The sequence below is a fragment of the Vigna unguiculata genome, chromosome 10 (genome assembly GCF_037176805.1).
Source record: "Vigna unguiculata cultivar grain cowpea cultivar isolate G323 ecotype 2 chromosome 10, ASM3717680v1, whole genome shotgun sequence".
Taxonomy (NCBI): Eukaryota; Viridiplantae; Streptophyta; class Magnoliopsida; order Fabales; family Fabaceae; genus Vigna; species Vigna unguiculata.
Genome location: NC_140801.1, coordinates 51,325,347 through 51,352,861, shown reverse-complemented (window position 1 = coordinate 51,352,861; position 27,515 = coordinate 51,325,347). Strand labels below are relative to the sequence as shown.

At 30.8% G+C, this 27,515-nt stretch overlaps 4 protein-coding genes across 5 annotated transcripts; 1 reads left to right on the top strand and 3 right to left on the bottom strand.

The window, feature by feature from the left end:
- Positions 1–7,176: 7,176 nt before the first annotated feature.
- On the bottom strand, positions 7,177–8,181 carry LOC114166239 (mitochondrial import inner membrane translocase subunit TIM23-2-like). Its single transcript, XM_028050944.2, has one exon. The coding sequence runs from the start codon at positions 8,021–8,023 to the stop codon at positions 7,487–7,489; it is 537 nt and encodes a 178-aa protein (XP_027906745.1). The 5' UTR covers positions 8,024–8,181; the 3' UTR covers positions 7,177–7,486.
- A 986-nt stretch (positions 8,182–9,167) lies between these two features.
- LOC114165653 (uncharacterized) lies at positions 9,168–11,367 on the bottom strand. The gene has a single exon (XM_028050225.2). The coding sequence runs from the start codon at positions 11,226–11,228 to the stop codon at positions 9,465–9,467; it is 1,764 nt and encodes a 587-aa protein (XP_027906026.1). The 5' UTR covers positions 11,229–11,367; the 3' UTR covers positions 9,168–9,464.
- A 4,809-nt stretch (positions 11,368–16,176) lies between these two features.
- LOC114167523 (Ribosomal protein L18ae family) lies at positions 16,177–19,320 on the bottom strand. 2 transcript variants are annotated; one of them, XM_028052624.2, is made up of 4 exons: positions 19,159–19,320; positions 17,126–17,252; positions 16,916–17,033; positions 16,177–16,741 (listed from the first exon to the last, which is right to left on the bottom strand). In XM_028052624.2, exons 2-4 carry the CDS (start codon positions 17,242–17,244, stop codon positions 16,688–16,690), a joined length of 291 nt encoding a protein of 96 aa, XP_027908425.1. In that variant the 5' UTR covers positions 17,245–17,252; positions 19,159–19,320; the 3' UTR covers positions 16,177–16,687. The 2 variants fall into 2 exon arrangements, with proteins under 2 accessions (XP_027908425.1, XP_027908426.1); XM_028052625.2 differs by lacking the exon at positions 19,159–19,320 and having other exon boundaries at positions 17,126–17,271.
- A 3,674-nt stretch (positions 19,321–22,994) lies between these two features.
- Positions 22,995–26,987, top strand: LOC114165652 (U-box domain-containing protein 51-like). The gene is made up of 9 exons (XM_085668369.1): positions 22,995–23,165; positions 23,863–23,963; positions 24,082–24,209; positions 24,289–24,546; positions 24,685–24,864; positions 24,976–25,015; positions 25,288–25,389; positions 25,770–26,159; positions 26,242–26,987. The coding sequence occupies exons 1-9, from the start codon at positions 22,997–22,999 to the stop codon at positions 26,962–26,964; spliced, it is 2,091 nt and encodes a 696-aa protein (XP_085524495.1). The 5' UTR covers positions 22,995–22,996; the 3' UTR covers positions 26,965–26,987.
- Positions 26,988–27,515: the final 528 nt, after the last annotated feature.

The window sequence follows — 27,515 nt, the reverse complement described above, 5'->3', positions numbered from 1 at the left end:
GGAAAAAAAGAATGATTTTATAGTTTGATGTTATAAAAATAATTATAATTAATTAATACGAATTAAAAAAATATTAAAATTATATGAAACTTTTTTTAAAAAAAAAATTATGAATGTAAAAGAAATTTATAGAATTAAATTTTTAAATAAAGTTATACAATTAATTTTTAAACAAAATTAAAACAAATTAAAAGAAAAAGTTAAAAAAAAAACACATACGCACCGGTGTCGACACCGGTGTTAAGGTCTTCTAGGCACCGGTTACGTAACTGGTGCCCTCTCACTCACACACACCACTACTGCAGTCACTCACCACCTTATTTCACACACTTTTACACACCATCTTAGTAATATATATGAAGAGGGTAAAAAAGTAAATGTTTGAATATCATCGCAGATCTCTGCAAAGTTGAGGGGATGAAATTTTAGAATAAACCCGCAAATCAGTCATCGTTTTTTTGCTTAAATCGTTGAATGAGAACACAAAATATTTTTAAATCTATCTTCTCTAATACACGTGAACAGTAGAAACCTTCCAAATAAATAGAGACTAAAAGATAAAAGGACTAAATGATTTTTTTAACATCAACTAAGCCAACATACATTTGACACAAAAAATAGTTTTATTTGTTAAAATAATCTGACTCTACTATTGTAATTATCGTTTACTTAACTTAAATATATGTTTCGCATAATGTCAAATTAATTTTCAAAATAACTTTACAGTTTTTTTTTTTACTTTTAATGTAATATTTTGTAACATCATATTTAACAATGTATTATTCATTAAAACAGTAGAGAACAATACATAGATATTCTGTTACAGTTATCCCAAATGATATTAAAATCATTTTTTTTAAATAGATATCTTTTTTATACCATTGTAAGACAATTTACAATTTAGTGATATTATAAATTTTATGATAATTTTAAATCATATCGTTTAAAACTTTTTATTTTAAAATTTAATTTTAAAAGTTATAATTCTCATTCGACTTTTATTCAAAGTATGATGTTAAATAAAATAAGAATGAATGAAATTAATTTACTAAATTGTAAAGAATGTAAAGGTCATTATTTATTAAAATTATAAGAAAAATAAATGTATATTTAAAAACTAGAGAATATGGATACTATTTTATTAATAATATAAAGAAAGTGAATATTTAATTTAAAACTGATAAATGTATTAGTATGATTTAGTTTAATATTAGAGAAAGTAAATATATTTTCCATAAAATAAAAATAATTTAGTATGTTTAAATTAATAATTTTTATACTCCAAAATGTATTATAGTAAAATGTATTTTTTGTTGTATACACTTTGAACATATTATAAAAAAAAAAACACAATTATTATAGTAAAAAAAGGCTCCAAAATGTATTTTTTGTTGTTATTGATTTTCCTTTATTATTTTTTGTTTGGTAGATATGCTTCCAAAGATAAGGTGTGTGTGAACAAGTAGGTTTTTTCAGCACCAATGCTCAGTGATTGAAATATGGTTGTTGCGTGAAGCAATTCCCACGGGTAACACGAGTTTGCATAATTTAAACGTCACTTTTGTCAAAACAAAGATAAAATTTATGCGTCATAAATAATAAGGTACGAAGGACGAACCTACCACACGATTTTATTTTTATTTACAGAGTTGTGATTATAATTTAACAAATAAAAAAATCAAACACTAATTTATCTCTCAAACAAACATTTTCGCTATAAACATATTAATAAAAAATACTTTTTAAGAAATATATCGTTTATCAATCAATAAATAAAAATATTAAAATGTAAGTTTATTTATTAAACACTTACAAATTGGAAAAAGTTATAAAAAAAAATCTAAAAAGTTATGTAGAAAAAACTAAGATGACAATGAGGTTCAGTTTGGCCCGTTTAGGCTCGACTCGCATAAGGCTCGCACATTACGGGCAGGCTAGCCCACCCGCACAATTTATGCGAGCTGCAATTACGGGCTCGTCTCGCACATCACTTGGTTTACAGTTTCGTGGGCTGGTCCGTTTTTTTTTTTTTAATTCTTATGATAAAACTTTCAATGTTTAAAAATCGAAAAACTTTAAGAAGTTCACAAAATTAAATAAAGACTTTGGAGAGTTGGATGATAAACTGATAATTTAACATTTGCATTATATTCATATTCATACTAGACATACATAATGTATTCTTTAAATTTTAGCACATTAAAAAATATATAATACTTGTCATTTTCAGTTATACAAAAATTTAGAATGTTAATACAAGAGTCCATCAAAAAGTAATAAATATATACAAGTGCAACTTTTTTTATACGAACTAACCCGCGCGAACTTCGAACTTATGCGAGCCAGACTACTACGGGCCTGCGAGTTCACTATCCTGACCCGTCCCGTATTTTTTTACGAATCTACGAGTCGACCTGACGAACCAAACCTATATTGTCATTTCTAGAAAAAACTAACTTAAAACTTATTTGATATCTCTCTTCTATTGAAAAACAAAAAACAAAAAACACATTAACAAAGCTAGAAGCCAACCCATTTTCCATGAATTAGTTTCCCTTTTCACTGAACATCATCATCATTAATTTGTTTGATGACAAATTGGTTTCAGAAATAATGTATTGAGAGTGTGAACCTACATGTGTGCATGATGACCAGTAACAAATTCAAACAACATGTGCGAAGGGACAAACAACACGTGCCTAGAGACAAACAACAAAGCAATTGTACCACACTAAATTTAAATACGATACGACATAAAGTTACTACCAATAAATTAAAACTGAACTTTTATTATAATAAAACATGGTTTTATATATAAAATCAAATTTATATAGTATTGAGGAGAGATTCAATTATAATGTACATGTGTTTATGAATTTTTATTCATATATTGTGTTCAAATGTTAAGAATATAGACTTTGATTATTTTATAACGGATATAATTTTAAAAATATTATCACATTAAGATTTTGTTTTTCTTAAAGTTATGTAATTATTGTGTAACAGAGATGTCATGTCGTTCATATTTTATTAAATAAGAAAATTATTTTTGTGTGTTAAAAAATAAAAAAGTGTTTAAATAAAAAATACTAAAATAATTATAAAAAATGCATTTACTTTAATAAAATGGTACGAAATTAAATTCACAAAATTTGGTACAGATTTACGTTTTCAATGTTAATTTTTTATTTATTTTCTATATGCAAGTGATCAGCATTGCCAATTTAATTTTAACAACAAAATATAGTCCTTTAAAAAAAATATAAACTACCATAATGTTATTTCATATTACAAATTTGACGTTGTGAAACCAAAATCTCAGCACAATATATAAATAAGTTTTTTTAATAAATAATGTTGACCTATATTTGTTTTCTAATTTTTTAAAATAAGTTTATTATAAAAGGAAAAGGCAAAAATAATAATGAATTATTACTACCTACGGTAGTTATAGTAGGTTGTATACCATTTAATTTTGTTACAGGTGTGAAAGATAAGACTCACAGTGACAATGTGGTCGGTGCCCCCGGAAAAATCCAATATATTAGATATTTTACATGATTGACTTGGGCTATGGATTTGGTATTATTAGTTATAGTTTTAATTTGTCGTGTTTAAATAAAAATTATAATAAAGAAAATATAATATTTTTAATAATTTAATTAAAGAAAAATATTAATTATATTCAAAATTATACTGTATAACAATAATTTTTTCTTCTTTCTTACTCTCACTTATGAGTGAGAATATATACATATATTCTATATCGATATTTATCAATAATCAGTTAGTCAGGAATATACGTTAATATTCATTTATAAACTAAATTTTTTGTCGTTGATAAAAATATTTATTAGTAATAGATTTATCATTAATATATATTAATAAAATGTATTAATAATTTATAATGTTTATTTTGATGAATATTTTTATCAATAAATTTTATCGATAAAATAGATGTAGTAATTAAATTTTTTAAAATATATTAATAAATTTGTTGATTATTGTATTTTTTAAAAATTTATTGACAATTTTATTAATTAAATGTATATTAATTTTTTCATCAAATGACAAAATATTTATTATCAATTAATTGAAAATACAAATGAAAAAAATAATATTAAGAAAATAGAGGAAGGAAGCAGTGGCGGAACTTGCTCGATATTTATGGGGTGCCAAAATATACTTAAAATTTATATATTTAATTATGGATCCGTAAGATTATTTAACTTAGTAATAATTGAATCAATACTAAAATTTTTAGTTATATTTTGTTTTTAATGTAAATAATCATATCGTCAGCAAAAAAATTCATCTCCCGTTTTATTTTGCAGTCTTATTTTGATAATTTTTATTGTAAAAGATTATCTTTTTGATATAGTTGTAGAAACAAGAAGAGTTAAAATAAGACGAGACAGATTAAAAAATCAATCAAGTAGATGTAATTGACTTCCTATTTTTATCAAAGATTGATTTTTTCTATTTTCTTCGTCACAGTAGCTTCCATCTTATCACTTTTAAATAATTAATTTATTCTTTTATTTCTTCATCAATATACTTATGTTTTAAAAAAATACTAAAAGATAATTTATCATAATCTAAATAAAAATTGTGATATGTAATTAATAAAAGAAAAAATATGATAATCAAGTCACACTTAAAAACCAGTTATTAAAAAACACTTAGTGCATTGTTTTTTCTTCGATATTTATAAAAATGAATATACCAAATGCTCGTGAGATAAAAAATAATATTAATTATTAAACTAATATTTCACTATCAATTGAGAAAAAAAGAATTACTTTTCTTTTCAATAATAGAAGAAAGCATATAAAAATGAGAGCACAAAATAATGAATTTGTGTTTAACTTTTTTTTTTCATAAACAAAGGAAAATAAAACAAGTAAAAGTCTAAAGTGGATACAATATGTGAGAAACTCAAAAAACAGTGAGAGAGAAAATAAAAGATATCTTAATAAATTTATTTATTTTTTATTAAATTTAATTTTATGCTTTATTATTTATTTGCATTAAATGTTATATTTTATAAAATAAATAAAAAGATACCTATTTTAATTCTTATCAATTTCCAATATATACTTTTATTATTTAAAAAATTCCAAAATATTAAATTTCTTATACATAATTTAAAAAATTAAAAACAAAAAAAATTTTCATATAACATAAATATAAAAAAATAAAAAACGTTGGGGGCCACGGCTCTCCAATCCCTTTCTCGGTCCGCCTCTGGAAGGAAGGAAAAGAAGGAAATAAAATAAAATAAAAAGTTTAAAAAGTTACAGAAAAAAAAAATTAATATACAATAGTCATCTTTTAAAACCGGCTAAAACTAATTTAAGATAAACAAGAGTATTTTTTAAAAGATAAAATACCATTAAGTAAAAAAATATGAAAAATAAAAATAATCATAAACTTAAATTTAAATATTTAATTACTAATTAAATTAATAACTTATTAAAATATTTGTTGTATTAAAAGATGTTATTAGCTTACCTTTTTATGGAGAAAAAAAAAGAGACAATAAAAATAACTGAAAATATAATACAAAATGGGCGAAAAAAAAATTAAAAAATATGTTACGCGATTTAATAAATTTCAAAAGAGAAAAAGGATGACTTTTCCCCTTGTTTTCTAATAAATAAAACAAAGAAAGAGACAAAACATAGCATTTTAAGTCATCTTTATATATCGTTATTATATATTATGATCTATGTGTTTTTTGGAATACATATCAATTTAAGTTATGGAATCTATTTTAAATTGGCTAAATTTTTTATAACTATACGTTTTTAAATAAATATAATTTTAAACAGTATGCATATATGGTTACACTAAAACAAATAATTTTTATTGTAAAAAGTATGATTAATGTGTCTGGATTGATTTATGTGTTGATCTTCACAGCTTTCTTGTGATAAAGGTGTCACCTGCCGTCACAGTTGATCTTTATTAATGCGTCGGATTCACATGATAAAAATGGTTATACCGTAACACGGATCATAAATTTTATTTTTTATAATATATATATATATATATATATAATTATTTAATTTTATTAAAAATAAAAATTAATTTAATTTTATCTTTTGAAATTTTAAACATATATGAAAATAATTAATTAATATAATAATATGAAAAGATTTAAAATAAAATAGCAGAGATCGAAAAGGCAATTTTTTTCCAAAATCACGTTCGAGAAATCGGGTTCCAAATTGTATTTCATGAGTTCCAATAAATTTGTTCGAAAATCATGTTTTTAAAATTTTGTTTTGGAAGGAACTGATGGGGTGCTGCCCAGAACTAGTTGTATATGATTATTGACAGTCGAGTAAAATAGTAATACAAGTTAAATATAAATGTAAAAATTTATTGCATATCAAGATATCATATTATATTGTTACTAAACACAAAAAACATAATTAAATAATAAAATTTTATTTTATATTATTAGTTGAAAGAAGACTACTTTTTCAACTGCTTAAATATATTTAGATATATTTAGATACACAAAACTCTAATACTGACAAATAGAGGAAGAGAATCAGCCAAAATATGCTCTCATTCCTAGTATTTGTTATGTATGAGGCATGGAAAGATTAGTGTGTCAATTTAAGCGAAAATTTATTTTCATCTAAAAAGTCTGAACATAGATAGCTTTAGCACAAGCTTTTCATAAAAATTCCCCTCCTACTGTAGGTTTAATTGGGAATCCATTTTATCAAAACTCAAGCAGCGCCATTGATTTTCTGAACAAAGAACACATTTATAACCACAATACTTTCTTGACTCTCAAAACTGCTTCTTTTGTGCACATGTAAACATCATCACTAATTACAAGCCATAATCAACTTTACTAATATATCCTCAAAGTAACAATGCTGCAATGTGCAATGAGAGAGCTGAGGAAGGTAACAAACAATGAAACATGCAAAATATATCTTCAAAGATACCAAAATTCATCAAAAATATGTAAGAATTCGATCGCATCCCTCACAGATGAAACTAGATATTTATGCAGTACCATAAGTCCAATGAAATTTACTAGAATGAACTCTGATATGATATCTCAGTCACACAAAAACCCACATTTAAAATGAAGTTTGGTATTCACTCAAAATCATATCCAGTAAAACCCATCACATAAAAAGAGGCAGATCAAGGAAACACACAAGAATCAAATTTTTTTAGTGGCATCACAAACTATATTCATCACAAGTTGACTCAAGAAATTACACACTAGAACCCGCAGCCATAGTAAAAGTGAAAAAACATGGCATGAAACCAATACTCTGCAACCTGCAAAAGATGCTCAGTCACTACCATCAACACTACCGTATTTGCCATAACTATTACAATCATTTTCTAACTCTGTAATCTATGCTATTTCTTTATCCCTCAAAGTTTGATATAATTAAAAGATATTAGAGTTTCTGTTTCGCACTCTAACCGCGTGATGATCTTTCTTTCATATAGGCACGTATCGTTTCAACGCTTGCTTCCCCGCCACGGCCATTCCCACGACAACGCCGCCCACCGCTCCGGCTACCGCCGCTGATCTCACCCCTCTCGCCGCCCGGTACAGTGCGCCGGTGCCGAGTCCCGCTGCGACGCTATTCCATACGTCGTCCGCGTCTCTCGCTGCCTCGATTCCGCTCTCGATTCCAGCGTAGAGTAACCCTAGTATCCCGACCCGGTTTCCCCAGACCCGACCCGAGTGTCCCGCCGCGTTCAGGACGCGGTTGATTCGGAGCTTCGCTGTATCACCGGACTCGAAGGCCCTGACACCCTCTACGAGTCCTGAGCCGCCACCGCCGAGGGCTCCGGCTAGGTAGCCGCATCCGGTGTAGAAGGTGAGGTTCTCGCCCCAGGAGCGGCGCTTGCGGCGGGCCTCTTCGACGAAGAGGAACTCCGGCGAGGTTGGGAGGTGGTAGAGGTTTCGAATTGGAGCATCGAGATCCTTGTAGGGATCGTAAGTTCGGGTCCGGGTCTTCGGGTCTGACATGGGGAGAGAGGGTTTTGCAGAAGCTAGGGTTTAGGAATACAAGAACCTTGGTAAGTATTGGTTCTCAAACCATAAAACAAAACAAAACTCGGTCGGTTAAAGAATCTGCACAATTAGATTCGGTTCGATTGGAGTATGAACCGGACTTCGGCTCGAACCAGAAAGGTTTTTTCTGAATCAGAACGAGGTGGATTTGGTTCGGGATAACTTCTACGATTCAACATTATTTATGAATTTAAGTATATCTATATTAATGCTATTAATAATTGAATAATAATAATTAGTTAAAAAATCATGTTTAACGTGTATTGTGATTTATTGCGTTAAAGTTAAGTTTGGTATTTTATAAATAGAGTATAACTTTAATTTTATATCGTAAATATACATAATGTTGGTTTTGAATTTTCAAATAATTCATATAAAATTTAATACATTTTGTACAATTGATTATTTACAATAAGATGACAGTGTATTTAATTAAATTCAGTTTCCTTTTAAGCAAATCTATTAACAAACAGTTTCCACTAAGCATAACAGATGAGAAAAAGGTTTATGTTGAGAGATGACAGGCTTTAACAGAAATCGTTATATATAATTCTCTCTTACAATAATTTTACTTTTTATTTTTCAGCAATTGCAATTCCACCATTATTATAAATTGGTTAAAACAAATAATTGAATCAATCAACATTTGTAGTAATAATTTAAATCAATTAATAGTACTCCGCTGATTGGCCTTCACGCTTGAAAATAATGATGCTATCAATCGATTCTAGCAATTATTACAAATGAACAAAGTAGGAAAAAAATCTGAAGCAATGCATAATTGAGTTCATTATTAATCATTCGATATAATGTAGATTAAGAAGGATCAAACCCAATTTACCTTAAAATCTTGCTTCTGAGTGAAAGAAAATAAAATTGTGGACTCAGAACAGAACAAAAGCTTTACCTGTCTCTCTTCCTTTCTTTCCTTCACATTTCTTTCTACTTCACCCAAAATCTTGGAATGAATTTGAACTCACTATTATACTTCTTCCTTCTCATATTTCTGAAATGCAGCAGATGCCAAATTCATGAACAAACACTCTCTCCAGTTGAATTCATCAACTCCGAATACAAATCCAGTGAGCTACAAAATGAATTACGCAAAACTGTCCATTGATTAACTGAATAACTTTGTACAATAGCATGGAATAACATTCAAAATCTTTTTCAGTCAATTCAACATCCAAAACTGACCATTTTCAAATGCAATGCATAAGCAACTCCAACCAAAGAAAACCATTCCAACAACTACAAGTCAGAATTTTCTTACACAAAAATCACTGTCCTATATTCCTCTATACGAATTTCAACCCTGTGTATGTGTGTGTGAACAATTATCTTACAAAAAAACTGTTGAACAAATCAAATAAACTAAGCATAACATCTTCACCATTCATGGGGTAGTGAAGTTCCCAAGATTGGACCTTCCAATACCCTGCCTCTCATTCATGGAGTTCATCTTGGCCATTCTCAGACCAGCCCTGAAGCTCTCGATGAAGTTGTGAGCTTTGGTATCAACATCAGGGCTAGGACAGAACAATGAGGGTGCACTCACATTTGCAGAATCTTCACCGTGTTTGGCAAAAGGACTATTGACTTGGCTTGTTTCATCATGAGTACTAGTTGTTGTTGGTGTGTCCACACTAACTTCATCCAGATCAGGCGATCCACTACGTGAACTACCAATGCTGTCAACCCTAACATAGTCACCCTGCACCCGGAACTTCCAACCTGGCAACTTGAACGGCGGAAGCGGCGGCGGAGGAGGAATAGGGTTTAATGGTGACTCATTACCGGCCATCATCACTTTATCTTTCAACCCAGAGGAAGAACCAGACTCCCTCTTGTTTGATACCCTTGTTGTTGCCACAGCAACATTGTGGGTGGTTTTGTGTTTCCCTTTCTTCAAAGAAAATAAGTTCTGAAAAACTTTAGGTGGAGGGGGTGGTGGTGCAGGCGGTTGTGGCAATAACGCTTCAGAATTCAGAATGCTATCAAAATTGTCAACGCTTCTTTGCCTTGGTTTCTTCTTCTTCCCTCTTAAAGATGTCAAGAACTCTATAGTAGCAGTCCCTCTTTTCTTCTTACCCTGCCCCGTCTTCGCCTCCACCGGAGGCGGAGGCGGAGGCGGAGGCGGCGGGGGTGGCGGCGGTGTACTCTTTACAACCGAATAATCCCTTTCCTGTTTGGCTTTCCGTTGAACAGCCTTCGTTCGGATCCTCGGCGGCGGATGAGACGACGGCGACGGTTGTGAACTCTGCGAATCTAAATTCTTTAGTTCAAGTTTCTCGATGGTTTCCACTTGATAACTTCGCTTGGCGTTTCTCCGGGTGCCGTGCGTTCTCGTCGCCGGCGGCGGAGTAGATGGCGTCGATAGTGAAATATCCTCCACTGCTGAATCATTTGTTTCGTGTTTCTCCTCGGCTTCCGATCGATGTAACCGGTTGACATTTCGCCGAACAACTTGCGTTCGAATCGCCGGCGGCGATTGCGAAATCTTCGCATCTAAATCATCCGTTTCATGCTTCTCCACAGTTTCCACCTGATACGCACGGTGGACATTTCTCCGAACAGTCTCCGTCCCTTGTTGCGGCGAAGCGGTGACGACATTGTCAATTCCTATTTCTTTTTCTTCTTCTTCAGCATCGTTCCTCGGGTGCCGATGCCGCAGGAGGTAAGTATCATCATAAAACCGGAACCGTTCATCGGCGGGGATCGGTTGGCGGAGATCGGGGTAGGAGCTGAAGCTCCTCAACCTATTAAACGATCGACGAGGAGTGTGACCGTAAGAGTAATCGTACTGGTACCACGTTGGTGGCGGCGTGGAAGGGTTGGAAAAAGTTCTCTGAGAACGCGGGGTAAGGGTTTCGGGGGTGGTGTTTCTGCCGAGGAAGCCACAAACAATGGCGAAGAGCACAAGCACGAGGTTGAGAAAATCCCAGCTGCTTTTCACCGTACGAGGTTTAAAGATGTTGGAAGCGAACGAGTGCAATGTCGGAACTACGATGAGCGAGAACACCAGCGCGAGTACGAGGAAGAGTACGAGGAGGGACGTGGAGGTGCGTAAAAGAGAGTAAGAGCGGCGGAGACGGCGCCGGTCTCGGTGCTCCGCCGCCCAGAACGGCGGCATTGTCCACGTGTCTCCATCTTGTTCCATAATGACTTAGTACGATGTGGTTTTACGTTTGTGTCTTTTGGGGCAGTGGAAGTTGAAAGTTTGCTTTGCTTGATTGATGATGCTCTTTTCTGCTTTGCTTTGTGTGAGGTTTGTGTCTGCTTTTTCTGTGGTTTGGTTGATTCATTAGGTTAAATATTGGTGGGGTTAGGATCGTGAAAACGTGCATAGAAACTGCTGGCGATACCGTGTTGTTTGTCGTTTAGTGAATGGTGACAACCTAGTTACAGAGAAAACAGTGGTAAAGCATGTGAGCATTTTGAAACAAGGTTTCCAAAGACCTTGACTTCACTTTATTTAACTTTGTTTTTCCTTGATTTATTGGGTCAGTTTTGGTGAATGCTCGTTCTAATCTCTTCGTCCTTGCATGGAATAGAATGAAAGATAATAATTCAGAGACGTATTTGCATCAACTAACAGAGATGTAGACAGCAAAAAAGGATTTGCATGGAAAACAGAGGTTTTGTTTTCAAACCAAAAACAACAACGATTGACACGAGCACATTGGAAGAAAGCGCGTTTTTGTGATTGTTGTTTGGAAGTATCAAAACAACTTGAATGTTTTGTTGCTTGTGTGAGAAATTTATACTTACAGCTTCTTATTAATAATCAGCAAAATTTCATTTTTTATTCTTTGCCTTTATTATATCATCTGATAAAGTATATCTTTCATCCTAGTCTAATTTAAGAACTTGTTATGCCACTTTTTACTTTATGACAAAATACACTTTTTCTTCTTTCAATTTCCTCGGTGCGTAAAATGAGAGATTACTTGTGTTAATAGGTATTGATGAAATAAAGTATATTTTCCAAAACCACCCCACCAAGTGATTTCAGTAAGAAAGAAAATAATTATAAACATACACGCTTTACTTTTAACTTATGTATAAAGCTCCAAAATTCCTTCTTCCACCTTTTTCCTTGAGAAGATGAGTGAGGCTGGGAGAGAAAATCATTAAAATAATATGTTTGATGAGAGAAATACAAAAGCAAACCAAATCTTAAAAAATGGAGACTCGTTCGTTGTACTTTTTGACCCATTTTTAAGTTTGAGTTACAAGCCATTCTCAAAAACCATATCTAGCAAATGATTGTATCTTTTCCTCCTCAAATGGTTCAATCTTTGATTTTGATTTCTAGAATGGGTTCGTTTTGATACTCAAGTTTGATAACGGCGCAAAGATTAGGACCAAAAAACAGAGTTGTGTGGTGTTAGGGGTAATTTGCAAATGGTTTTGGAGGTGGAGGCTCTAGCATCTCATTTTTGAGGATTAATGACTTTGATTTTGTGTGTTCTTGGTCTAAACCAACTTTATTAGGATAGATATTATACCACTTCGAAAGGGTGTTTATATTTCAACTCAATATACATGATAAATGCCTTTCAAAGGTAAGGTTAGAGTTTTCCTCTATCTATAATTTGATTTGATTGTATACTTAGTCCATATCAAATATCTAATATAACAATAATAAAGAAAAATAAAGCCTATAGAATTTTAAACATCTGAATTAATCTTACAAAACTAATTTATAAATAAGATTTATAATCAGAGTTGTTTTAAGATCCAAGCATAATCGATGTGAGATCTTCAAACAAAAGAGAATTGAAAATTATTCGAGATAAAAAAGAAAGATTAATTTATTAAAACATAAGTTAAAGAATGTTAAAATAAAAGTAAAAATACCTAAAAGAAAAAGTTATTAAAATTCTAAATGTAAGTAATAATGAAATATTGATTGGTCTATTTAGGGGGATTCACTAGACAATAAGTTTGTGGATTTTCTAACTCAACTTTCTCATATCTATCTAGTGTGAAACTTATACTCACACTTGAATTTCCAACAATATCTCCTTTAAGGGTAAGTTCCTTCCATCTCAGTACATCCTCCCTCAAGCGCTTGATACCCTTGTCAACAAGACCTTTGATACAAGGAATCCTCACAACTAGGATTCTTCGTCAATATTGTACCTCATTTGAAATTTATTAGGAAAAAACAACATAAATGAGATCTCAACCCAAGCCACATAAGAGTAATATTACCTCTAACATAAAACCTTAAGACAATGGATTTATAGGTTTTCGTCCTTATATATAGAGTTGTCAACTTGACTCATGGCCCATGTACCAAACCTAGCCCACCCTTCAATAATCTCCATTTTAGTAGGGCTTCAATTGAGGGGGCAAAAAAAGAAAACATAGCCCCCAAAGCCTTGTCTCAAGTGAGTTATAGTTAGGATTAAGGTGGGGTTTCCCTACTATAAGACTTTAATTAAGTCTTAAAAACAATACCTTTTGCTTAGGTCATATATTGAGCCGAAGGCCAAGACAGGTCAACCTAGGTTGTTTCAGACGGAAATTTGAGAAGAGCTCTCTCGAACCAACGATCAAGATGGATTGAACCGGGCTAAAGGTCGAGACGTTCCAAAAATCAAGACGTTCCAAAAATCAAGACGGGCAGAACCAAGCTGAAGATTTAAAAGAGTCAACTTGGGTCGAAAGTCGAGATGGGCCAATTTGGGTCGTAGATCAAGATGAGCCGACTTGGGCCGAAGGAAAAAACCAGGTCGAAGGTTGAGATGTGTGGCTTGGGACAAAGTTCAAGACGAGTTTGCATGGGCGTTTAGTCAAAAGGAATAGGTTGGGTCGATGGTCAAGATGGGCCATTTCAGATCGAAGGTCGAGACGGGCAAGCCCAGGTCGAAGGTCAAAACTGTCAGGTATGAGGCTGAAGGTCGAGACAAATCGACTAGCGCCCAAAGGTCAAAACAAGTCTACTTAGGTAAAAAAATCGAGATGGGTTGGGTCAAGCCAATGGTCAATTCACCATTACCGAAATTTGACCAAATCGGTCCTTGCCAAAATAAATTCCAATTGGCCCTTGGTCAAAATTCGACAGAATCCTCCCTTGACGAAATTCAGCCAAGTTGGCCCTCGTTGAATTTTGACTGAGTCGACCACAGCTGAACATTGCTCTAGCGATCCCGACCTCTAAGTTGGCCCTGTCCAAAATTTTTAGCCTAGTTTGGCTGAGTCGATGCAAATCAAGTTTCAATTGAGTTGACCCTAATTGAAATTTCACCAAATTTGAACGAGTCGGTCTAGCCGAAATTTGGTTGAATGCGGTCGAGTGGGCCCGTCTGGAATTTGACCAAATTCAACCGAGTTGTCCCCAAACCCAAAGGTCGAGACAATTGTGCTCATGCCAAAGGTTGAGATGGGCTAAATCAGATCAATGAGCGAGACGGGTTAATCTGAATCGTAGGTCGAGACGGTTGGCCTAGTAGAAGGTTAAGACTAGTGTGACTCGGGTCGAAGGTCAAGACTTTTCGACCCGACTTATGTCGAAGGTCGACTCAAGCTGCCCCGTACTAAATTTCGATATGGATCGACTCAGGCTGAAGATCGATCTTGGATGATTTGGCTTGAAGTCGAGACAAACTTATTCAGACTAAAAGTCAAGACAAACTCACCTAATTCAAAGGTCTAATACTATATTTTAAAATTTTAATATTTTTTTCAAGTTTAAAAGGAAAGTCCATAAATTAACCTTAATCTAAGACTTTTGTCATGTGACTTTTTCATGAGACTTTTTGACTCTAACCTACATAAGTCAAGACCATGTTCTATGAAGTAGGTCAAAACAACTCCATTTATATGTTGCTTAACTTTTATATTTTTATTTAATATAAAATTTAAATTCATACTTAAATTTCAAATATATGAATATAAAAAAAATGTATACTTGAAATATTCGTCTAAAGATTCAACAAAAATTGAAACATAAAAAGTTTGAGAATGAAAAATATTAATTTCATAAGAGTAGATAAGTGGTTAAATTGATTAAAATTATATTATAATGTTAATAATTTTTTAACTTAATGAGAAAGCAAGAGAAACCAATAAATTTTATGTGAGTTTTGTAAGAGTGTGGTTGGGTAGGGAGTAAAACGGGTAAATTAGGTGAATAAGTGTAAGGGGAGGTAGGAAAACAAATAATTCCATTTTACATACTTACACTTTCCTTTTACATGAAAGATCATTTTAAATCTTGTTCGCTTTGGTGTCAAATTTTCAATTATTAAATATGTTGATGTAAGATGGCAAGTGCGACCTAACATTCAACTTTCTCTAATTTAATTAACCAATAATAATCATGATAAAAATACTAATCATGGTAGCAATAGTAACAGGGATAATAATGATGTAATCGTGTTATTAATAATAACATAATTTGGGTGTAATAATGTTTAAAATTGATGTTTACATTCAATACACCATTGACTACTTTTATTTCCTATTCTTAAAAAATATAATAATTTCTATTAATACACAACATCTTTTTTATAATAATATGTTTTCATTATTTTGTGACTTTGTACATTTCTCTCATTAATTAGTTTAATTAAACTTTTAACTTTTTTAATCAACACTAAAGTTTTTAAACCATTATACTTAATAATAATAAAATACATATCTCCAAAATACAATCAGAACAATTTTATAAAGAATTGAAGTTTTTAAAATTGAAAGCTTCATGTACTTTTATATTTTACTGTTTTCTACTAACAACAAAATTATAATATATGAATTACTTTTAACTTACTTTTGTATATTTTAGCTATTTTTTAAATAAAAAATATTTGCTCGTCATTGTAAACTAAAGAACTTAATTCTTTTACTCAAATCTATCTACCAACCTTTATAATTTTTAAAATCAAACATTTTCAATGTTCTATCGTTGCCTAAAACCCTTTCCCATACATCACCTTATTCTCTACTTAAATGATTAAGAATTTTAAGTTGGAATTCGAAGAAAACAATTGAATGATGCTCTTTAAGGATTTCAGAACAATGTTATATCAAAGTTATCAGAAAAGTCACAAATAGCTGAGATTCGACGGTTGGAATTAAAAGGTCAAAACACCAACTTTGGTTGCAAGAAAACAAGCTTCAACACTTCCAGTACTTAACAACTGTATGTTTTGCATATTTCACATCTCGAAGTACTTGGCAAATATGCAATTTCTCATCTTGAACGTAAACAATATGAGAAACCCCACCAGGTTTTCATATAGTCAAACACCAGCACCAGTAGTATATTCTCACTTCTAATAAATGAAAGCTAGCAACTAATTACTATACCAAGAAACATACACACCAAAATAAGTTAGCTGAACCATCTTTTTGGATAAAATCTAGTTACATCACATCCTCCTTGTCTATACACAACTCCAAAAAGGGTGCAGAAGCAGCTCTATGTTCACATAATTAAATGGAACTAGCTTTGGACCTTTTGTGCATATTTTTCTTGATGATCAACAGCGATCGCTAGAGCTTGATTATGGGTTCATAAGGCTTGCCTTTCTCATGTAGGGGCAGATGTTAGAAGTGATTTTTGTTTTCCTCGTGAGCTAGAGATAGATCAGTTGATAGAAAAATTTACAAGACAATAACAGCCACTGTTATCACCGCAGCAGTTGTGAAAACTAGAGCCTGCAATACCAATAAAAATGTACAAAAAACAAGACCTTTTTTTTTTCAAAATACTACAACATATATAAGATTTGACACGGCAAACGAAACAATAGAAAATATGGATAACCTGTAAAGTAGAAATTTTGACAGTTGAAATGTAAATGCATACTCATTTTTAAGCACAGGACTTACAGCAATTGCAGAAGCAGCAAGGCCAGCCCGCTCTCTCGGATCCTTGTGATAGTAATTTCCAAAGTAGAGAATTGTAGCGTAATACCACATTAATGGACAAACAAATCCTAGCAGAAGACTGGCAAGAAAAAGAGAGGAGAGAAGATGCAACCATCAAACTATGCAAGCAGAAGAAAGTGAGAAAGAGTAAATATGCATAATATTACTCACGAGAACCATCCAATTCCACAGCCAAAACATGGTAGAGGCTTATCAAATTTTCCCAGTAGTGGGTTCTCTGCATCCCCGGTTGGAGCATACTTGTCTTTTATTTGTTCAGCTGTATCCATCTAGAGCCCTATGTATATTAAACTCAGGTTCAATTTACTTTTTCTCACACCAAAAAGAGACCCTTGCATATTTGAGCGTTTCTCTTTACGAGAAGGCATTAGAATCATAATCCATATAGTAAATGGGAATAGACTTCAAAAGAGAAACAAGAAAAGGAAAAAAAAAAAAAACAAAAGGCAAGATGATAAGTAGATGTCAACTGCCCAAGTTCCTCATCATTACCAAAACAAACAAAAAATATATTAACTAAGAGAAGCAACGGAACATAATGAAAAAGAATTTCTACTTCTCATTCCGCAAAAAGAAAACCAACTTCATAGAGATATTCATATATTTTTTAACTATGCATTGACAAAGAGGGAAAGGCTTTTGTTCTCGTTGGAAAGTCTTTTCTGGGCAAATCTAATGTTACCCTGTGTAACTTCATTCATAAGCAAGAGATGAAACCCCTCGGATAATTGAGAACTTTAGAATTGTGTACCCATTTGAATATTTCATATCTGTTAACTGGTACCCACTACTAATAGTATTTTTTGGTTTTAGATTTCCTTTGAGAAAAAGAAAACCATGGTTTGGAAAAAAGCTATAAAAGACGAGCTTTTTCTCAAACGGTAGTTTTCAATTTGGCAGCTATTCAAGGCCAACACACAAGTGGCTAAAACACTTTAGTTTATTATTCCTTCAGACAGACAACATAACTAATGAAGAAGCTATAGTGAATGAAAACTCTTGTCCGGCATTTGCACACAAAATCATCAATACAATAGGAAGTTAAACTTTCAGAGAACAACTTCAATATTCTACCTACCTGGAGCCACTAAAATAGAAGAAAACCTAGTAGTGTTCTATCTTGCATAAGAAAAAAATCAAAATCAATTTAGAATATCCTGGTAATACTATCTCAAATAAGAGGTCACTTCAAAACAGCATAAACAAACAAACATCCAAACAAACTAGACATTGAACTTTTCTTTTCACGCGATAACTCTAAACAAAATGATATGGAATTCCACCATTTCACCAGAAGTATCCTCGCACAAGCTGGCTTCCTTATAAAGAACTCCCAAATCTAACGCGGAATTTCACATAACTGGAGAGGACAATCTCCTACCAAAATTTTTCAGTCCTAAATTACAATCAGTTTCAGCATCTAAGAGATAGACAATCCACAGATTGAGGACATAGATGCTCCACGATAAAGGATCTAGAGCTTAGCTGAGAAAAACGGGATGATCAAAATCAAATTTAGATATTATAGATGAACTAAAGCTACCTCTGAACAATGAAAAAATCTATTCTTTTTCAAGATCACAAAACATCCAACTCATCTACACAATGGGTGAAAAAAATATTACACGCCAGAAAGGGAATTCTGAGCCGTTACTTCAATTGACACTGAACATAACCAATTATGAATGCTAATATAGTTTAACTTTGCTTTGATTTCTCATGCAAGTTAGAGGATCCATCGCCTAAAAGGAAAAGAAAGAAAACACTCAGATCAGCCAACCCCCTATCACTAATTGCATTTCAAGCTATTCCTCCAAAATTACCAAAATCATAACACACAAGTCAAGTATAATTATGCAGAAACTTCAGCATCAATGTAAGAATAATGAGGACAGAAGCTTACCAAAATCAGTACTACCTTACAAGTAAAGTTGTTAGCTTGCTTAAACTACATATACAAAAATATAATAAAAATAATAACAATGACAATGATCTGCCCCAAAAGCCTGCAATACAACAACAAATTTAAAAACTTCGACAAAAAAAACATCAACTTGTTTAAAAATAGCGAAGACCCATACTCCATTAACGGAGTTCCTTCAAACCCATCTTCTAATTTTCCATCCCCTCCTCCCCAGTAAGAAATTTGTTTAACAAAAAATGTATAAAAATAAAAAATTCACCTTCGAAATTGAAGCAGAGGAAAATGAAAAAGAGAAGCGCTTCTGGAGAAGAATAAAGAAGCGCTTCTGTTCTACATGGCGGCGTTGTTCATTTGTTGGGAACTGAAAGTGGATAGTACAATGCGGAAAACTAGCTTTTTTCTTTTCTTCAGTTACAGTGACAAAACAAATACACTATCTTGTACGATAGGAATCAGCAATACGACGTCGCGCTGATTTTACTTTTCTGTTAAAATTTAATTTAATTTAATTTGTGGATAATCGGGTTAACAGTGTATTGAAGGTTGTTAATATTAGTGAACTATTTAAAATTTGTTTGAGTAGTAGTTAATATTTTTGAGTAAATAATTTATTCAAAATCATAAATATTTCTATATTTTATAGTTACTATAATAAATTACAGTATTGATATAATAATTTAATTTTATTACTGTTATTTAAATTCTGTTAATGATTAATATAATTAAATTTGCGTTTATATACTGTTAATGATTAATTAGTTATTATATATACTAAGTTAAGTATTATTTTATAAACTAAAATTATTAATATCAATATTATCTCTATAAATCATAAAAATTCCATAATTAATTTGTTATTAAAAATTTAAATTGGTATCGAAAATTAATTATTTATAAACATTTTAACTACTTACTAATTAAAATTTTAATAACCATAGCTAATATAAATATTAGATGCCGATTTAAACTCTAATTCACAAGTTAGTGATAAAATTTTATTAGTAATAGCTATTATTTTAAATATCAAAACTTTTAGCTTATAAATAATATTTAACTTAGCCAATAGAAAACTAATATTCTTTTATCTCTAAATTAATTATTATTTATTGATTTTGTATAGTGTATTAATATTAAGTTCTTAAAATTATTAATATATTTAATATTAATATTAATATTAATATTAAATATATATATATATATATATATATATATTAATTTCACCAATACTTATCAACTATAAATAAACATTATTAAAATTATATTATTTTTACCGTAAAAATCAGATATATTAATATTTATTGTTATAAAATAACTATATGTATCTAAATTTTTTAAAATAAATATATAAAATTTATATAAAAAGCAGTACTTTTTTATTAATTTTTTAACTATTTATCACATTATATAATCTATTAAATAAGACTAACGTTATATTTTTTTTCTATGATATTTTATTTTAACTCGAATTTTTATATTTTCAAATGATTTTGATGAAAAACTTAACCAAAAAAGTTAATTTAGTCTTTTATGAAATAATAAGAATGCTAATAAATTAAAAATTCAAATCGTGGTTCAATATACTATATCAGAAAACAGCCTCTTATTCTCTTCGGAAGAAAAGGCCTAAACGAAAGAAAGTGATTTGACAAAAATCATAAAATAAATTATTTCACCATCGTCAAACTTTTATGGTTGCAGAATCAATTATTTTATTGCGATTTTTAATCAAATGGAGTATGTATTAAAATCTATTGATAATATGGTGATGGTTCGGCATTTCATAAAATTAAAATTTCAACTGAAAACAACAATAAATACACTTATAATTGTAATTCAGAAAAAAAAAACAATGAATTTCAAAATTTTAAAAAATATAAATTAAGAATGATAATTGATAAGTGTAATTAATTGAAAGTAAACCAGTTAAAAATTAAACGTTTTAATAAAATAGATAAAAGTTGGTTTTGCAGAAAAAAATTAAGGATAGGAGTAAATTATGCAGATTGTTATAAGTTAAATTACACCAATTATTTAAAAATTTGTACAATGCTTCAATCATTAAAGAGATATAGAATATTATGTTTTAACAATTCTTTGATCAACAAAATATATGTTAAATTATATGATGCCAGTACTTAATAAAAATACTAAGAAATCAAAACATATAGAAGATATAAGTTTGAGTTTATATCTATTTCTTAAGTATTATGAAGTGGTTGTGATTCTAATGACTCATTTTATCTTCTGTTAGGATATTATCTTTTCATCCTTATTTTTTTTAAAGGATATATAAAATAAAAAAATTAGTACTCTTGTTAAATTTTATCTCTAATTTAACATTCTCGCCACATGTAAAATTTATGCCTCGTTTCTATTTTTACAGGGGAAGAAGTAAGTAAGTGTATATATTATTGTTTTCATATTGTTTCAAACATTAATAAAATATTTTATTAAAAAATTAAAAAAAAAGCTTTGTATCAAATAATAATTATATGTAATGGAAATTTCAAAAAATTACAACATCTATTATTTTTAATGCGGAGAGAATAAATACTTTTAGGGTTTAAAAAATTTTGTGAATTTCAAATGAGTTGAAGGTTAAAAGAGAAAATCGATGTAAACAGCTAGTAAGATAAGAGTTATTCAAATAAAAGAAAGTAAGAATCAAATAGAAATAAGTATGTTATGCTGACTAATATTATACACTCAAAATTAAAATAAAATTCTAAAAAAAAATAATGACTTGATATTTGCAATTTTTGAGATGCAATACATTATTTTTTGAAAATAATCACTAAAAGGTTTGTTAGGTTATCTAATAAAGTAAAATGTTTTAATAATTTTAAAATGATGTATGGAAACGGTAATGTACTTACGTATATATATGAACTCATACTCATTTTAAAAAAAATTGGTCATTGTTTATACAAATACATGTACTTAGTCAATCAATGATTTATTATTAAAATAAAGATAAATTTGGATAATGTTCGCAAAATATATTTATTCTAACAAATGAAATAAATGGTTAAGTATGTTTTTAGTCTCTGAACTTTGATCCAAAATTGAAATTCATTATGGTCAAAACTTTGATAAATTTTGGTCCCTAAACTTTCAAAATGAATGAATATAATTTTTTTAACCCAATTTTGTTAATTTTTTTTAGGTTTCGAATGCATTTCTCAGTAAATATTGAGTCGAGAATGTGTCAAACGGCATAAACAACTCCAATATTAGCATGAAATACGTCCCACATGTTAAAAAAAAATCAACGTTATTGGATTAAAAGGACTATATTCATTAATTTTTAAAGTTTAGGAACTAAAATTTATCAAAGTTTTGACCAGGGACGCATTCCAATTTTTGGCCAAAGTTCAGGAACTAAAAACATACTTAACCCATAAATAAAAAATTACATTTTATAATATAAGTAATGATTTTTTAATTAAAAATTTCAACATATAAAAAATATAAAGTAAAAGGAAATGGTTAAAAAAATTTGATGAAAAAGAAAATATTATTTTATAATATTCAATTGGTGAGATTTAAACAGTATATAAATTACATTTTTCTCTCCAAATTTCAATATTGTCAAAATTAGATAAAAAGAACTATGTTTAATGATCCTTAGACTCCTTACAACTTGTAATTTTTTTAATTGAAAAAAAAAGAAAGAAAAGAACTTTCCTTTTCTTCTACTTTTTCATATATAGTGTAAATATTCACTGTCAATATCATGATAGACTTCTATACGTACACTAAACAAGCACAAGTAATGAAATCAAAAGTTGTAAAACCCTAATCTTGGCTGCATGATGATAACTTCAAACTAATATTTGTTTTTTAAATCTAATCTATCTTTATAAATAACATCGACAACCATTGTTAGAACTAAACTTAGGCACATGATATGTAGACACAAAGATTGTTAAAAATGGCAATCCAACTAATAGTACAGTTCCCACCAGATCATGGTAGTTTGCTTGACAAAACAAGAAACTTGACGAGAATATAATAACCTCGTTCCTTGTGTCTCATGTGTCTCAAATAACTTAGTTTCTTTAATAATCCGTTCCCACGCGAGACAAGGTACCATCATGTTTTCCAATACTCCAACAACTGTTGTGGTCGGAAGAGACTCCACCGTGATCGCAGTTAGCGGAGGTCGACATAGCAATGGTGCTGTCAAATGGGCTGTGGAACACCTCCTAAAGAAGAACTCCTCATGCATTCTTCTTCATGTTCGAACTAAGACCATGCTTACACGTAGGTACCTTCTCCTTAGTCTTTTTAAATTTTTCAACCTTAGAAAATATACATTTTGCATGTGATGGATTTTTCGAAAAAGAATGATCAGAGAGAATTAACATTAATCTGATAAAATCTAACACATTTATAAATGATCGATACTACCTCAAACCCAAAACATTTATATTTATGAGTTTTCTTGTGTGGTGTTCAAATTTCTCATTTTTACTCAATATAGAATTTAGATTCACATTTAAATTTTTTAAGAGTCTCTTTCAATCATAAATCTCTTCACATCTTACTTTACGTGATGAGTATTTCGAAAAAGAATGACCAGAGAAAATTAACATCAATCTGACAAAGTCTAACACATATACACACACTACCTCAAACACAAAACTTTTAAGACAATAATGAATTTTCTTATTATAGTATTCAAATTTTTCAAATTTACTCTATGTAAGACTTAAATTTATATCTAAGTTTTCTTTGAGTCTTTTTTTCAAGTATGATTTTCTTCGTATTTTCCTTTGGAGCGAAACTACATCAAATCATTAAGTATCCCTTTAGAGGATAAGCACATAAATTCAACTCTCAACATATTTTTCTTTCTTCTTCTCTTTTTGACTTTCTCAATTTAAACAAAAGGGTTTCCTTATATATAAAAGTTAAACAACAACTATGTACCATGACTTTTCAAATTTGGTTTGTGCAGCTGAAAATAATAATGATGCACCCAAAAATGGACGTCCACCAAATGAAGAAGAATTGCACCAATTCTTTCTTCCCTTTAGAGGATTTTGTGCCAGAAAAGGGGTGTGTAATGTATTCCAGTGTATCTTAAATCAAATTTTAAATTCTTATGTGTGTATCATAACTGAAAATTTGCTACCATAATAATAATAATTATTATTATGGATGTTGATAATTTCAGATATCAACAAAGGAATTGGTCTTGCACGACCTTGATGTTACAAGTGCACTCATTGCTTTCGTTGTTGACAATTGTATAAGCACCCTTGTTGTTGGTGCTGCTACTTCTTCCTGGGGTTCTATTCTAAGGTAATTTATTCTCTCACATGTTAATATTAGCAATTTTGTATTGAGTTTTAATGAATGGTTTTTGTGTGGTTTATTATAGGAGATTTAACAAAGATGATGTGTCAGCTAGTTTAGCAAAATCCTTACCAGACACATGCAGTTTATATGTTATCTCAAAAGGAAAAGTACAACATATTCGACCATCAGGTCATCATCATCCTCATCATAATCATCAAAATGTTGAAGCCACACCAGCTAAATCTATAAAAGACATAGTCAATTTCTTAGAAAGTGATCCATTGGATCAACCACACAAAGATCTCACCAATAACCAGATAGCTTTTGAAGATATAGAGAGGTACATGCTTTCAACCTTAAATCATAATTCAATCTATTATTTTGCCAAATGGTGACACTTTCATTTCTCAAGTTATTCCAAGCTTTATGACTTTATTACAGGTATTAATTTTTTTTGTGTTCTCGCTTGAATATGCAGGAAACTAATCAAAGATGTAGTGAAACACCAATCTAATAAACTTTGGGAATATTTACATGAAGAAACAAATTCACCAAAAAGTCCAATTGAGTACCCTTCATCACAAAATTCATCTGCAAATAATACTCCTGGAAATAGTGACAGCACGGGGCAAACACTTGGTCCTCCTTTGATTAATAAGTTACATGAAAACCAAAAAGTTGTGGTAAACCATTCTAGGACCAATTCACACCATTGTGGGACCAATTCATACCATTCTATTAGGCCAATTTCATACCATTCTAGGACCAGTTCACACCATTGTGGGAACAATTCTTCTCTAAAAGATCAAGTAAGTGTTTTATTACAAAGAAGGAAAATGTTACTTTTTCACATAGTTTAGCATTTAAGAAAGTAAAAAAAAAAAACGTATGTGTATTTCACAATCATAATAAGAACCAAGTTTGCTTGCACATGTATCCCTTTCAAAACATAATACATGATATAAAGCTTGAGGTTAGATTAACTTAACCTATATGCTTTACTCCCTACTTTGATCATTTGAAATTAGGTGAAATTTTTAAGCATAATTGACAAAAACTACATATCTTTTTCAAATTGCAGGTGAGCTTTGATATGCAAATGAGGAAATTGAAATTAGAACTACAAAAAACTGCAGAGATGTATGGTATGGCTTGCAAAGAAGCTGTTCTAGCTACACAGAAGGTAAATTCATGTTATAACTTTTGTTTAATGGAATGACACATTATTACAGTATTTGTAACCGTATATGGTTTTAGTTATTGCTTATTAAACATGTTATTAACTATTTCTTTTTGTCAATTTTAAAACACAACTACTTTTCATATACAAACTATACACATGTAGTTTGAGATCATGTAAAATTTGAATTTTTTGATGAATTTGTCTGTGTTGTTCCTCTGGTGTGATTTCGAATATGGTCACTGATTTTGAATTTTTAAAATATCAATATAGTATATTTTTAATATTCAGTAGAGTACACTGCAGAAAAACTTATTAGAGAATCTGAATTTCTTCTCGTAATCCATTGTTGTTTATAATAATAAAAAAAACTGTCTAATCAGGCAATGGAGATTGAAAAGTATAGGCAAGAGAAAGAACGTGATATGGAGGAAGCAAAGCTTGCTCAAACGAAAATGACTATGGAGTCCACACAAATGTCAAAACACTTGGTAAAAACGGAGTCTCAAAAGAGAAGGGAAGTTGAATTGAAATCCAAACATGAGGAAGGAGATACGATTAAAGCATTGCAGGAAGTTATATATAACAATATTCCCTACAGAAAATATACAATTGAAGATATTGATGCTGCAACAAATAAATTCGACAATGCTTTAAAAATTGGTGAAGGTGGATATGGTCCTGTCTTTAAAGGAGTTCTTGATCACACAACTGTTGCTATTAAGGCTGTGAAACCAGATTTAGCATATGCAGAAAAACAATTTCAACAGGAGGTAAAATTGTAGTTTTCTTTTAATAAGAAGATGTTTGCTTAAAGCATGTTACTAGTATTTAACATGAATGGTTTTCATGCAGGTCATTGTTTTAAGCACCATAAGACATCCAAACATGGTGCTTCTCTTAGGAGCATGTCCAGAGTTTGGGGTTCTTGTGTACGAGTATACGGTAAATGGAAGCTTAGAAGATCGTCTACTTCAAAGAGATAACAGTCCTCCAATCCCATGGAAAACGCGTTTCAAAATAGCATCTGAGATCGCCACCGGTCTTCTTTTTCTTCATCAGACAAAGCCAGAACCCTTGGTGCATCGGGACTTGAAACCAGCAAACATTCTCTTAGATAAGAACTATGTGAGCAAGATTAGTGATGTTGGTCTGGCACGACTTGTTCCTCCTTCGATGGCTAATCAAACCACACAATACCGTTTAACTGGTGCAGCTGGAACATTTTGTTATATCGATCCTGAGTATCAACAAACAGGATTGTTGGGTGTGAAATCAGACGTATATTCATTAGGAGTGGTGTTGCTACAAATCATTACAGCAAAATCTCCAATGGGTTTGTCACACTTGGTTGAAAAGGCTCTTATGTCAAATACTTTAAGTGAGGTGCTTGATCCAAGTGTTAAAGACTGGCCAATAGAAGAAACTTCATCATTCGCTAAGTTGGCCTTAAAATGTTGCGAGTTAAGAAAACGTGATAGACCAGACCTTGGTACTGTTGTCTTACCAGAGTTAAACAAAATATCGAGGTTGTGGGACGATGAAAACATATATCCCTTAAGACATCACATGGCTTGAGACCATCTTGATCCTACCCAATCTCCAATAGCAATCCAATTATTGTTTTCTTGTAAAAAATTGATCAGGTATTGTTAGAAGATTGGTAAAAAGATAACAACCCATGACTCAATGTTATATAAGAACATTTTTGCATTCTTAATATTTTTTCAATGAACTACATGCCTAATATACTAGTTATTGAATTTTGATGTTATTATTGGTCTTTTTACTAATATGGGACAATTTAACACCGAAATATAAGTCATGTCAATGTAACACATCCATAATTAAACTGACACGATTTCTTTGTATTAAAGTTATATCACATTGGTAAAACTTTAATGTTTCATTGATCCCTGACAATTTAACATTGAAATTACCAATCTCGCACAATTTTTAAAAAAATTTCAACTTGAAATAAGTCGTGTCAACGTGATATGACTTTAATACAAGAAGTTGTGTCAATGTAGTATGACTTTACCATAATCAAATTTAAGTCGTGTCATGTTGGCATAACTTCTTTGTATTGAAGTTGTGTCACATTGGTGCAATACAACTTCTTTGTATTG